The sequence below is a fragment of the Gasterosteus aculeatus genome, chromosome 21 (assembly GCF_964276395.1).
Source record: "Gasterosteus aculeatus chromosome 21, fGasAcu3.hap1.1, whole genome shotgun sequence".
NCBI lineage: Eukaryota > Metazoa > Chordata > Actinopteri > Perciformes > Gasterosteidae > Gasterosteus > Gasterosteus aculeatus.
Window position 1 is genome coordinate 5015814 of NC_135708.1, and position 14763 is coordinate 5030576.

The 14763-nt window shown below is 42.2% G+C and overlaps 2 protein-coding genes and 1 long non-coding RNA gene across 3 annotated transcripts in view; 2 read left to right on the top strand and 1 right to left on the bottom strand.

The window, feature by feature from the left end:
- Nucleotides 1–4525, top strand: part of LOC120815228 (uncharacterized) — a 33225-nt gene extending 28700 nt beyond the window's left edge. The window contains exons 23-25 of the mRNA XM_078096957.1: nt 393–587; nt 853–930; nt 1306–4525. Coding sequence (XP_077953083.1) covers nt 393–587; nt 853–930; nt 1306–1493 — 461 coding nt within the window. The 3' untranslated portion in view covers nt 1494–4525. The remainder of the gene's footprint in view (nt 1–392; nt 588–852; nt 931–1305) is intronic.
- A 3266-nt stretch (nt 4526–7791) lies between these two features.
- On the top strand, nt 7792–13748 carry LOC144390415 (C-C chemokine receptor type 1-like). The gene is made up of 4 exons (XM_078096841.1): nt 7792–7903; nt 8108–8298; nt 11162–12473; nt 12558–13748. The coding sequence occupies exons 1-3, from the start codon at nt 7841–7843 to the stop codon at nt 12009–12011; spliced, it is 1104 nt and encodes a 367-aa protein (XP_077952967.1). The 5' UTR covers nt 7792–7840; the 3' UTR covers nt 12012–12473; nt 12558–13748.
- On the bottom strand, nt 8190–14763 carry LOC144390417 (uncharacterized). The gene is made up of 3 exons (XR_013454455.1): nt 14706–14763; nt 14591–14626; nt 8190–8327 (listed from the first exon to the last, which is right to left on the bottom strand). It is a non-coding gene; the product is annotated as an uncharacterized LOC144390417 (long non-coding RNA).

Here is a 14763-nt window from a genome sequence, read left to right on the forward strand (position 1 = left end):
TGCTTATGGGTAAAAAACTTCGATAAAGTTGCAAAATACATTTTCATCCTGATTAGATGCAGACGTCGTCATTGATATATGTTACTCCTGTCAGCAAAGGTAGTTGCCCAATTTGCAGAGTTAGCATCTAATATATTAGTCAATCAATGTGCTTAGTTCTAATTGGATCATTAACAAACTTGATTCATTCCACATTTAATTGATTGGAAAGGACACAATATATTTTGAGCTAAAAGGCTCCTGATTGCCTACGGTTCCAACATAATGGCAACAGTGCAGAGGTTCTTAAAATCCCATAGGGACCGTATTATTGAGTCAGACTCTATTAAGAAATATCATCTGATATTTAAAACAGTATTGGATACTCAGCACCTTTTGGCTTCGCCCTGCAGATCAGCTCCCAGCACTGCTCCAGTCCTTGGCCCCTCCAGCTAGGTGTGAGCCCTGCCAGAGCGTGGAGGGACCTCCGGGAGAGCCAGGAGCACCAGGCACCAAAGGCTCCATGGGCCCTGCCGGCTACCCTGGCAGGAGGGGCACTCCAGGTTACCCCGGACATTCTGGAATGCGGGGTCCTGCAGGCCTAAAAGGTGATATAGATTTAGGGATAATCAACTCTATGTCATTTCAATTCAATTTATTTTGTCCAGCTCAAAATCACAAATAACAAATTTTCCTGAGGGGGCTTTACAATCTGATTTATTCAAGCTGAATAAATACAGGTTATTAAACAAATGACATCAGAAATGCTCTGAATGGAACATAAATGTTATGTTCCTGCATCTCTCAATCCAACAGCTCATCTATAGAAGTTCTGTTGCTAATGCAAAGCTATATAACATGTTATGTCCCCAGGTGATATGGGGCCAAGAGGGCTCAAAGGCATTAAAGGAGAAGGTTACCATGGACCTCCAGGACCACCTGGACATCCAGGTATGTAAAAAACTAATTTCCTGAAATGTCTTCACCCAGCGACAGTATTTCAGCAACCCTTTCTGGCATCTGGCCTGCAAGAATGCGTCAGGGCTCTTTCTAGTGTTGCATTTTCAATTAGAAATGTGCAAAGACCCTGTTTGCAATAAATTAGTACTTTTAGTGACAGCTTAGTATAGGTGGGGGGAGAGAAATGTGAGGGAAAGATGTATTTAAGCTTTGTAAGCTACACCGGCTGATTAATTCATGAATAGATGTAATTGATGATCTGCCATGTGCTATTTTTGGTTTGACTGAAAGATGAGCTAATTTAATAGAAAGTTCTTATCATAAATGAGGCAGAAATACAGCTGTGTTATACCTTCATTGCTTCAGGGATTCAAGGTCCTCGGGGATTCGATGGAATTGGCCATCCAGGAAACCAAGGCATTCCTGGAAAACCTGGAGCACAAGGAGATCCTGGTAAACGGGGCCAAGCAGGGCCTCCGGGGGTTTGTGATGTTTCAATATGTTATCAGACCTACAACCTCAGGGAACATTACAGCAAAGGACCCAACGTCTGATAACATAGCAGTGTGGGAAGGGCTCCTGTGAAACATTACCGAATCCCTGATGGACTGAGAGGCGCGTGACCGTTGGCTTCTCCATGACTGTGTGTGGAGAACATCTACACTGGAGGCAGAAATAGCCTCGATAGTCGACTTTAAGAAAAACAGGAGGGACATTGGTTCATGACTAGAATTCATGCTTAAAGGCGCTCAGCAGACTAGCCACCTAGCTTACTAAGATACCAAGCAACTTGGCTTGATACACTTTTAGACTGGCAAAGTAACAGTTTAGAGGGTGTGTTTTCAGTCAGAGGAGCAACAGTCACGTCACATTTCAATGCAACATGCGTGCACAGAAAACTGATGCATCACCTCAACAGAACTAAAGAAATATTAACAAAGTAAACCCTATTAGATGAACGAAATAGCAAAGTCTGAATGCATTCCAGCCAAATAATCATGCTTTCCTGTGTGGGCACGTGTGGCAAACAAAGGGGCCTCTTAATTGAGACTCGACTGTGACTTTGTTGCTGTTGTTCTGTGCAGCGTGCTGACATATGATTGGTTGCCTGAATAAGCTTCCAAATGTTTGATATCTATGATGAATTTCTCATTCCGTCCAGTTGCTGCTTTCCCTGCTTCTTTTTACTGTCTCATCATGTTTACCCTTGTGAAGTTGAACAGTAGACTCTGCAGGGTGATACGGTAAAATTCATTTGATTCAATTCAGTTTGATCCAGAGTTCGTCGCCATGGTCACTGATGCTGAACACTATGTTCCTGATGAGAAATTAAACCGTATAAAAGTACTACCTACTGACTTATCATATATTAATATCATAAAGTTGGTTTTGTGTGTTAGCTCCTTACTTTTTTCCTATGGATGATAATGAGATAGAAAAGAAAACCTTTTTTCTCTCACAGCTAGATTGGGTAACCCTCTGTAACTTTAGTTGGATTGTGGTAGCCTTTTTCTGTTGTACTTGCTTCTTGGTAAAGGACCCCGGTCTGGAAGGCTAAATCCAGATTAAGCAACAATAACATGTAAAGGTGTCCCTCTCCCTCTGAGTGTGCAGAGAAACAACATGTTTGTATTTTACAGGGACTATTCTACTGTTTCTTACTATTGTTGTTTTTGCTGTGCGTTTCCCTTTCAAATGGTTGAAATATGATTTTTATGCGTGAAGATATCACACTACACGTTTTTCCGCATTGCTTTCTCTTCTTCTCTTCTCTTTTGCAAGCATTACAGCATGTACATCTAAAGTGGTTTTACACAAATCACTTAACTTTAGTGATTTCTAGCAGTACATTGTTTGTCACATCCAACAGTACTAAAAAAGATTGATGACTCATCGATGATTTAATATTCCTGAAACAGTGTAAAAACCCTGTTTGGCCATTAATGTCCTTTGCGGATCTTAAAAGGACAAAATTATATCCAGTGCAACATGTGCATTCAGTTATGAGCTATGTTGAGTACAAAGCTGTATTTTGGCATTAAGGAGGTTCTGGATGAACCTGGTTGGACACTGTTAGCTGTGCAGTAGTCTAGCAGCCTGTGCAGAGTGTACCCTGCTTTCGCCCAATATCTAATTAGATCTGCTCCTGGTCAGGACGCTGACTACGCCGCTTCATTTTTATGGAGAATCTGCCCTAAAACTTGATAAGAAATACGAGGGTACGGTTGGGTAAACCACGGCTGTTGGTAGGGGAAATTACAGGGACCGCAGCGTCAGACTCGTGTGTATCACAACCAACCACCTACTCTAACCTGAACATATGTGCAGCACTACATCACTGTCAGGTAATCATGTAACTGTGCTTTCTGCTCCCGGGTCCAGTTCTTCACTGCAGAACATTCCATACTGTGTGATTTTCAAATTCATATGATGTCAAGATTTGTCGTCTTCAGTTCTTTGACCCGAGTTTTACTCTCGAGTGTTTAATTTATTACTGAAGTTTTCAGTGGTGAATAAAACACACTTCACGAGGAGACACTTGTTTGGATTATGTTGCCCTTCTCCTGTATTTGAAATGTATTGAAAAAGTAATTCCTAATCTTTTAAACATTAGGTCTAAAATACATAATAAATACTGTTAGCTGTGTGTGTGTGTGTGTGTGTGTGTAATATATATATATGTTCAATTTCTATATAAAGTGTGTGGTTGTAAAATAATGTTATTTTGAAATAAACCTCAATTATATAACAGTGACATTTAGCTTATTCCTTATTTCTTTCCTGAAGTTTTATAAAACACTTGGTATGTCTTCTTTGTGTTCTTCATCATGAATTCTACTCTGTGTACTTCATGATCGTGTATCCCTTCTGTTTCAGAAATGTTGACCCTGTTTGGCCCTCAACGTAGTCCCAGTTTTTAATGTTGACTCTCTATGAGATTGCGTTTGACACTACTGGTCTAAGCCTATTTTAATTAGACAAAAAGCAGATCCTTCAAGTCAGAGGTTCCCAAACTGTGGGTCGCAGTGGGCCGACGGGGGGCCGCGGCTCACCAAGAGGGGGAGAGGGGGGGTTCCACTGTTCCCTACTTCAATTCTTATATTTGAAGTAAATGTCATTTTTTTCAGTTTGAAGCGATATGTACTTATTATTTCAATCAAGTTCTTATAATGCAACTAATTTAAAACAAAGACAGAATGGCCCTTTTTTTTTTTTGACTGAAAAAGTTTGCTTTAATTCATTTGTACAGAGATGCAAGTTGTGACTGTCACCTTTTTCGTTTCTCTTTTTGACAAAAGACAAAAGTAGGGATTTCAAGTGATTTATTTATTTCAGTTGTTCCTGTGTCAAATTTGTCAATCTTCTAAGTTTGCATACTTGGGTAACATTACTGATAACTGTAACGGGGGGATGGGTGGTGCTGACGGTACGCCAAAGTCGTCCACACTGCGGTTGTGGGCCGCACTGGACGACCCCCGGACGCCCCGGCCGAAGTTTGAGACCCCTGACATAAACGTCCATCAGAGACACCACAGAGCTGATGTGAAGTGGTAATACTACTAAGTTAATAAACATCTTTAATAAACATTTATTTCACTGCTGTTATTTTAGCTAATGGTGTTAATTGACCTCTTATTTTGGAAACATTCATTTTAACCAAAAGTAAAAGTACGTCAAAGTCACGTCAAAATGAGGTCCCTCAGCTAAATAAGTCTGTCTATATTCACTTAATGTCTATGTTTAATTCAATTCAAAGGATGTTTATTCTAAACAAATCTGATTGAAGTCACAAATTGAATCAAATAAAATAGTATTTGATCAAGTACATACGGAAAGAACGTTGCAGGAGGCTGAACCCAGTTAGCTATAAACTGAATCCCACTAGAGGTCTGGCAATTTCCGGAAATTGTCCCGGACAATTGACAATTGTCTCAACCTGAAATATATCAGGCACCAGTGACGTCGGCAGTGAAGCATATCTTCCCAAATCAAATGAAATAAGAAGAATATAACCATTTCTGGCTCCAGTTTTTCATAAGGCTCAACAGTCGACCAATGAGGGCTGTCTGGTCGTTCACAGAAAGAATGAGAAGAGGTGCTGCAGGACAGCCAGGAACAAGGTATTCTTCCTGCATTGAAGTGTATGAACATGTTGTAACCGTACATTAAGATCACAAATATGCTAAAAGTATTTTAGGTCCTGCCTCTTCTCTTGTGTAACTGAATCATCAGCAAATTTAACAGATTACTGAGTGTAACGACATATTTAATTTTTTTTTTTTGATTTTTACTTAATTCACAGGATCAGCAATCCTGTGCTCCTCCAGTTCTGTTGTTGTTCTTGCTGTGTCTTTTGGCCGGATGCTTAACTTATTGCTCCCAAAGGCTGTGCCATCGGTGTGCGGATAGCCGAACCTTGCACGGTAGCCTCCACCATAGATGTATGATGGCTTTGAATGGTTAAGAGATTACATGAATGAATAAAGTGCTTTCACTGGAGAGCCGCTATACTAGTACTAATTCAATTCACCGGCTTTCCAAACCTCTCTTAAAAAGCAGCAGTTCATCTATTGGCCCTTGGGTGGATTTTTGCCAGATGAAATAATGGGAGGATAATAATTCTCTGAGATGACGTGTCACCACCACTAACCATATTTAACCTGTCGGTATAGGCCTGTGATTGGCCGCGTATCTCACACAGAACTCTCCACCCCCAATGCCCCCTCTGCGTTTTTACCCCACCCTGAATGATAATGTGTGTAGCCGGACTTTTCCGGTGAAGCTAGAGGACATTAAACCAGAGTAGTGAATGTTCAAAACCTCCATTGCTGAAGCCGCGGCAGTGAGTTGTGGCTTCAAGGTCTTAGATGCATCAAGGGGCGGTAACCCTCAAACCCCGTGGTGGACACCAGTGGTCAGGGAAGCCGTCCGACTGAAGAAGGAGGTCTTCCAGGTTATGATATCCGGTGGTACCCCGGAGGCAGTTGCAGTTTGCAGGAGGCAAAGCAGCGAGTGTGGGAGGAGTTCAATTCATTTTATTTTGTATAGCCTAAAATTGCTAATTACAAATTTGCCTCACTTCACAGTCTGTACACATACAACATCCTCTGAAAGCCACACATCGGCACAGGAAAAACTAAAAAAATGAAAAAAACCTTCCAAGAGGGTTGGTTCAGGGTAACCATGGAGAAGGACTTTCGATCGGCACCAAAGTGTTTCTGGAAGACCATCTGGCACCTCCGCAGGAGGAAACTGGCAACCATCCAAGCTGTATACAGTAGGGATGGGACCCTGTTAACCGCAACTGAGGAGGTTATCGGGCGATGGAAAGAACACTTTGAGAAACTCCCGAATCCAACTACTATGTCCTCTCTGGTAGAGGCGGAGCTGGAGGCGAAGGAGGGATTATCGTTAGTTATCACTGAGATAGTCAAACAACTCTGTAGTGGCAAAGCCCTGGGGATTGATGAGATCCGTCTGGAGATGCTGAAAGCAATGGGTGTTGAGGGTTGTCTTGGATGACACGCCGCTTCAACATTGCATGGAATTCTAGGACAGTGCCAAAAGAGTGTCAGAACGGGGTGGTGGTACCTCACTTCAAAAAGGGGGACCAAAGAGTGTGTGCTAATTACAAGGGTATCACACTACTCAGCCTCCCTGGTAAAGTCTACTCCAAGGTTCTGGAAAGGAGGGTTCGCCTGATAGTTGAACCAAGGCTTGAAGAGGAATAATGCGTTTTTTCGTCCTTATTGTGGAACGACGGAGCTGCTTGTTACTCTTTCAAGGATTATGGAGGCAGGCTGGGAGTATGCTCATCCAGTCCACATGTATTTGGAGAAGGCGTATGACCGGGTCCCCCGAGAGATGATGTGGGAGGTGCTACGGGAGTACAGGGTGAGGGGGTCCCTACTCGGTGCCATCCAATCCCTGTACACCCAAAGCGAGAGCTGTGTTCGGGTGCGGAGGCGTTTCCGGTGGCGGTTGGCCTTCGCCAAGGCTGTGCCTTGTCACTAATCCTGTTTGTGGTTTTCATGGACAGGAAATCGAGGCGTAGTCGGGAGGAGGAGGGTCTACAGTTCGGGGGGCTGTGGATTTCAGCGGTGCTTTTTGCAGATGATGTGGTCCTGATGGCCCGGGAAAGGGAAGTTTGGGGTCCCCTGCTGGAGCTGTTTTACCCGCGACCCGACTCTGGATAAGTGGTTGAAGATAGATGGAGGGATATTACAGCTTTCTGCGAGACTCTGTTGGGTTCTCAAGGTCACAACCTTCTCAGGGGACAACTAATATTATCTTTGTCAAACTGACTTGACAAAGTTTGTCTGCGTTCTCCTGCAGTAGTTTGCTACTTTATGGCTTTGAATCCTAATTCTCAGCACAAGAACATCAAGATGCTCAGTGTAGCGGCGTTCCTTCGGTCACGGACAGCATTAAGCCGCAATTGAGCTGCAGACACACAGAGTTTATTTTCTCGACACAAATGACAGGAGATCTTTAAATTCTTTTCGTGGTGTTTATTTCCGCACAAAAAGCATATTCCAACACACGATGGAAAAACTGTGCACTAATCAGCTCATCTAGGTTGCACCTGCTGCAAACATGACGTCAATATAAGCAGGTAAAAAAAGGGGCCGTCATCCCAACATATACATGCAATATAATGTCCTCAATATAAGAAAGTCCAATTAAACAATATACACACTTCGGGCTCTTACACTCGGTACAGAAGTCTATGGAACGTTTGATGTACACAGATGATACTGCCCCGTCAGCTTTAGAGTCTTAACAGAGCGCTCCTGGGAAAAGACAGAGAGGGATTTGGAGTGAAGGCAGTACTTTCAGCCAATACCTCCCCCTTATTCACAGTCACACACTTCTGGCTGACTTATCACTTAAACTCACCATGAGTCACAGCTCAGGCGCTACAAGTCAAGGAACAAGCAGAAGCTTCTCTTCTGGACAAGCGGTAAGTCAGCCCAGCTGAGTCCTCTTTCCCTTTAAAGCCATGTGTTTGTTGCATGTAATAACAGAATTATGTCCTAGCTTTGGTAATTTGTCCCTTTTATGCGTAGCTGTTATACGCATTTTATAAAGGATTAACTTTTGACTTATTTCATTCATACTGACAGCATCATACTCATGTTTGAGACTACTTTTTTGTTGTTGACAGATTTCCCCACCGACATTTAAGATGAAATTTTCAACACCTGATTATGACTATAGTGATTCCAACATGGAGCTGGTCCCACCGTGCAGTGTGGAGTCAGTCAACCTCCTGGGAGCTCAGCTATCTATCCTCTTCTACTTTATGTTTGTCTTCAGTGTTGTTGGCAATGGACTCGTCCTGCTCATCATCCATCGGTGAGTGGAGCAAAGCCTAAATTCAAAGACTGAGAACATAATTCAGAAGAAATTTGTTAAATAATACGTAAATGGTGCTTTGGATTACCTGTTTAAAGCCGTTACAGGTAGTAAGTGAAAATGTAAAACCCTGTTTTTTTTGGGCCTCTAATCCGAAAATGGCATACCCATGATGAAAAGTGAAATAACTAACTACTTTGTCTATCTAGACAATTTTCTTTCAGAATAAGGGTTAGGGTTAGGGTAAGTGATGTGTAAAAATCTGCTATTATGTTGGTGGTCAAGATATACATGAATATGGCACACGAAAAAAACATTGGAAAACATGGAGACACCAGGCAAAACACACATCCTAGTTAGCCTAGTTTATGCTTCTGCGTTTTCAGAGCGACGCAGACGCAAGACCCCCTTGCGTGTCCCTTGCATGCCTTTTCACACCTCCTTGCATGCTTGCGTGCCTCGACCCATTTTTCTAGGCTTGCGTCGAAACTGACGCTTGCTACATCCGTAAACTACATCCTTTACGGAGTCTCACATTTCTGTTTTCATAGCACAATACCGCCATTATTAAAACGAAGAATGTTTACGAGAGAACGGATCAGAGTGAAGAACTTTTGTCGGAAGAAATGCGTAAGTATGACCTCTTCTACAACCCGTCATTGTAGATGGCCTCAGATTCATGGAGGAAGTTTGTCGAGGGGAACAAAGTTGTGGAGGAAAATACGGGACAAATGTGTCCGCGAGGAAAAGGGAGGAGTGAAAATATGGATTTTTTTCATTTTTTAGTCCAGCTCTGTGTCACGGTTTGGGTTTGTTTCCTATTCTTTTTTGTAGTTTCCTGCCCCTTGTGTCCCTGGGTTAACTTCACTTCCTGCCCTGTCCTGTCATCCCCTGTGATTGTCTGATTTCGTTTGGGTCCTGCCTCTGCCTACACATCGTCCTTGACAGAATGACGGAACCCCATAAGGACTCAGCTGACCCATTGCCAGATTACGGACCAGACAATTTGGAGCCCGTTTTGGCAGCGTAAGACAAACTTTGTGTTCGGTCCCACGAGCTGTCAAAGAGCTTATCTCGAGGCCCGGGACCTCCTCAACCCCAGGAGAAGGAGCCCTGGTAAGAGTAAACAGCGACCTCCCGTTCCAGCTGGGCCGCAGCGATCTCCGTCTCCAGTCCCTGCTCCCCGACTCGCTCCATTGACTCCATTGTCCTCGGCTTCCCATGACCTGCAGCCGGCGCCTCCGAGCCCAGCTTCCTGTGACTTGCAGGCAGCGCCTCCGAGGCCGGCTTCTGTCCGCTCACCGGGTCGACCCCCGGCGACCGGCCTGATCTTCCTCCGGGCCACCCGCCGGTGTTCCTTGGGCTGCCCGACCCCCTGCAGCCGGCACCCCCAAGCTCCCATCCGCCCACGGGGCCCCGTATTTTGTAGTTTCCTGCCCCTTCTGTCCAACTTCACTTGTCCTGCCTTGTCCTGTCATCCCCTGTGATTGTCTGATTGTTTCCACCTGTGTCCAAGAACCTGCACCTCCCAGTGTATTTAAGCCCTGTCTGTCATGTGTCCTTTGTCGCGTCATTGAATGTTCCATCCTGAATGTCTTACGTTATGTCTTGCCTGTTCCCGGTTCCCGTCTGCGGTTTGCCCTTTTTGGATATTTTTGTGAAGCATCATAATGAGCACAGAATTAATATTGTTGGAATTTGGTTCTGGCACTTTTTTGGGGGGATTTAAGTTATTAAAAGTTTTTTAATCTCATTGGGTGAAGTTATGGACCAATGAAGTTGGAAAAAATCAATCAAGAGTTTTTGTGCATTTACCTGGCTTTGGCCTGCCATCCATTTGTCGATTTTGTCTTTTTTTTTAACTAAGGAATGTTCTCAATTCTGGCCAATATATGTTATTCATGATGGTAGTGTAGGCCTTAAAGTGATTTTCAAAAAATTATAGCACAACCTATTGGCATAGGGAAATGCAAATGTTTTACACTTTGATGTCCTACTCCTAGCCATTTAATCTGATAAGACTTATTTTCACAAATTTGAGGTTGAAGACTATGGTGATAATTCGCCATAAATATTGTTTTTGAAAGACTGAAAAATGGTCACATGAAAGATCAAGCTGAAAAGTTAGGTCAGTGTCCTAGGTGACAAGTGCTGATGCGGAGTTTTTGCTCAAAAGAGGTAAATTGCCTCTGTAGCGCCCACTGGCAGTTTTCAATGAAACAGCCTCAGGGCCCTGTTTGACCTATGTATGACAATATTTGGACATATGTATAACGGGAAGACTTTGAAAAAGTATCCTGGAACTAGAATGAAAAAAGTCATAATTTTGTAGTCTGGTGAGTATATCTGGGGTCAGCATGTGGATGTCCTGGGTTCAAATCCCATACTTGAATTTTTTGTCCGTCTGTCGGGCACCCTCCCCCTTCGTCACAGAAGGGAAGGCTAAGGACCGTTTATCACGGCTCGCAGCTCTGATTCTTCTTAATTCTACATTTTGAGGCAAGCCCATCTATGTATAGAGGTTTGTTCACATGTCGGACCCAAAATAATTGACGTAGGCTCCTGCCAAAATGCTCCTTTGGCAGATTTCCAACCACTAAATACATGGTCTGCAATACAATTAATACTAAAATGTGGTATAACTGTTTATTAATTCCACTTAGAAATTCTTTAGATTCAAAAATATATATCATGTCGCTGTATTTTAAACTGTTGTATCAATTTGACAAGTATCGGGTGATCATTGATACTCTTTGAAGCCACCTCAAGTCAGTGTGAAACATCAGTTTCAAAAGTGCTTATGTAACCGTTTAAGCATGTAGTCTTTCCTTTTACTTAAGTGCTGAAATGAACTCCTTTTTAGGTTTGAGAAGCTGACTACTGTGACCAACATCTTGCTGGTCAACCTGGTGATGTCCTCGTTGATCTTCATGAGCAGTCTCCCCTTCATGGGAGTCTACTTGCAGCTCTCCAACTGGATCTTCGGCAATGTCATGTGCAAGATTCATGGCACCGTGTACTATCTGGGCTCCTACAGCTCCGTCCTGTTTCTAACCCTTTTGACCTTCGATCGACACCTTGCAGTTGTTCACTCCCTGGCCGCGTCGCGATTGAGAAGTCAAAGGTATGCGGCAGTATCCTGCGTGGTGGTGTGGCTGGTCAGCTGCCTGGCATGCATCAAGCCCATGATTCTACACAAGGCGTTTGTTGATTTCAAGAACACAACGTACTGTCAGGAGTATCCTAATGAAATACCTGGTATAGAAGGGAAGCTGCTGAGTGACTTTGGATTCTACATTCAGCTTATCCTTTTCTTGATCGTTCCTCTTGCTGTTACCATCTACTGCTATGTCAGGATTGCTATCACTGTCATTTCATCCAAGATCGTCACCAAATTCAAGACAGTCAGGTTGATATTTGTCATTGTACTGCTATTTTTCACATGCTGGACCCCATTTAACATTCTAATGCTGATGAATGATGAAGACGCTGACTGTGAAACAAGGCAGAAAATGGATTATGCTCTTGAAGTCACTCGTGTCATGGCCTACGCTTACTTTTGTATCAGTCCCGTCTTTTACACATTTGTTGGGAAAAAGTTCCAGAAGTATTTCCGACAGTTGCTGGTAAAAACCTTCCCAGGGTTTAAGAGGGATGTTTCTGTCTGTCTGCAGAATAGGAGCAAGATGTCTACACAAAGCACACAAAATTAGCTCTAGGAATCGGAAGCCTTTTGTTTTTAAGGACCTCTATGTGGCCAATATTAGGAATTTAAGCAAAAGAGCAACGTTAGAAATTATAATATCTGATCATAACTATTGTTAGAATTCTAGTTTGTGTTCTTAGATATTATATTAGTATGTTATAAATAACTAATATGAACACATTTTATAAGGCCTTTAATTACTGTACACATGAAATCCAGCCATAATGTAATGTTCAGCCTGCTAGAAGGACGCTTAAACTTTCCTCGATGGATTTCTCCCATATTTTCTTCCAATGAAGGGTTTTAGCAAAAGAAGGGATGAAGGAAAGCCCTGCCAGGCAATTGTTCTGATTTCTTATCATAAAATGTTATGAACTGTGATGATTTAAGATATCTTATGTAGAGTGTATTAGCTATTGGATGAGGATTATATTATGTTATGTTTACATGAAGAAGCCGTAGGCCAAAGGTTTATTCATTGATCTTATGTAGAGTGTATTAGCTATTGGATGAGGATTATGTTATGTTTACATGAAGAAGCCGTAGGCCAAAGGTTTATTCATTGAATGTGTTGTAATGTAGAAACAACAAGGGACAGTCCGGAGAGGGAGATTTCTGGTTCGGTTCCAGATTGGTTGGAGAGAAATGTCACAAAGACAACGTGGGAGGAGCTACGTTTGAATGTGCAGCCAATCACATACGGCTGTGAAATGATGGACCTACCACTAGAGATTTATTTACGTTGCGACACTTATTACGTTGCTTACGTTGTAGAAGATCATGTCATGATGTCTGTACATGCTACCCATAGCCAACCTCAAAGTGTACGCCCCTGCAGCATCTTGTGTTGGCACCGACTGCTAAATGGACTGTACTTATAGCGCTTTTCTAGTCTTCTGACCACTCAAAGCGCTTTAACACTACATGACATCATTCACCCATTCACACCCATTCATACACTGATGACAGGAGAACCACACACAGTGACACCTGCCCATCAGTAACTACCATTCATACACTGTAGTCACAGCTACAGGAGCAATGTTGGGTTAAGTGTCTTGCCCAACGACATGCGGGTTAGCCGGGCCTGGGATCAAACCGACAACCCTCTGATTGGAGGACGACCGTGCTCCTCACTCACCCACAGTCGCCCCTGCTCTCACCATGAATCTAGTCATTAGGGTCACCAGCTACACACCTGTCTCAAGAGTAAAGGAGGAATCATTGTTGTGCCATTGCCAAGCGGTATTTAATGTGCGCCGCCTCATATGTGAAAATACATTGCAGCTACATCGGGTACAGAGGGACCACATGGACAACTTTAAATGATCAGATCGAGCTGATGGTGTATATCCTGAAGGTTCCATTTACAATGGAGCTTATCAGGTCCGAAAGTAAAGTCATTTAACTGTACTAAATGTGCTTATGTGACGCTTTATCGTCCATTTGACCTGGAACCTACACATGTCTGCTTGTCACTATAATTGCTCTGATTATTTCATTTTAATGCAAATATTTTGCTGTATATTAATACGCTGAGAATCAATCATGTCCTTTGTTAAACAGTTTTTGAATTTTGTAAAAACTTTGATTCATGTCTATTCAATTGTTGGCTTATAGTATGAGGCACATTTTTACATAGAAAAGGAGTCAAACTTTGTTGGTTGGTTTTTCTTTGAGTTGGCTCTTGCATTAAGCGGAGCAAATCCGTGGTGTTTGGTTGAATTAAACCTTTGAAATAATAGACTACATGTTTCTGTTTTTTTGCATAACGTCAACTTCTTTATTGAGGACACACATTTTAGAAAACACAGTGACTAAAGGGCTGTAGTAGAAAGTCATTTTCATGTTTCATGGTCATGGTGAAAAGAGGAAGTTGCAGTTCTTATCTGCACAGTTTACCACATGAAAGTGAGAATTGTTCTCGAGTCATTGACATTGCTTCATCTATTTTCAACATACAACCTACAACACTATTTTTAGTTGTAATTCTAAAGAATTTGTTCATCCATTTCAAAAGTACATTGTAGTTTTAAGATTTCAAAGGTTTAAAGGACGGGTTAATATACCAAGACAGGTTAGTTTATAATTTCACCATTGATGGTTTGAACGCCATAATTGTATAGTGATTGTGTTATGTCTCTGGCACATCCGCTGTCAGATGAACCCTGCTTCACGCCTAATTCGTCCTTCTCTGTCAATGCTATATATTATTATATTGTACCCTGTGATAAATGATATCCCACACTTAAATTCCTGCTATTATTTCCACTGAAAGAACAAATCAAGCTGTCATAATAGTCTTCCATACTGTCTTCCCTCAATTGTCTTTCAGTTTGTTCTGTTGAGGTCAGGTTAAATTCAGTCTGACAGATTATATATATATATATATATATATATATATATATATATATATATATATATATATATATATAAATAAAGTTTAATGTGGAGTTTTCTGTATAACTTTTATATTACTGTATTAAACTGATTTTGATGGTGGGTAAATGTCATTACGCAATGCAAAACAAAGGATTATGTCCCTACACAACAGTGAATCCAAATATCTCAGTGGAAGCTACTCACCATTGGGTTCTTCTCCAGACATTTCCTCTGGGAGAGCTGTGAAGTTATTGACCTGGATTATTGCTATTCAATGACAACAAATGGATACGTACCAGTTACTACATCTAATACTCACCAGCAGCTCCAGTCAGAGCCATGATGGCACACAGAAGGGCAGTCACAGTTAGCGTCTT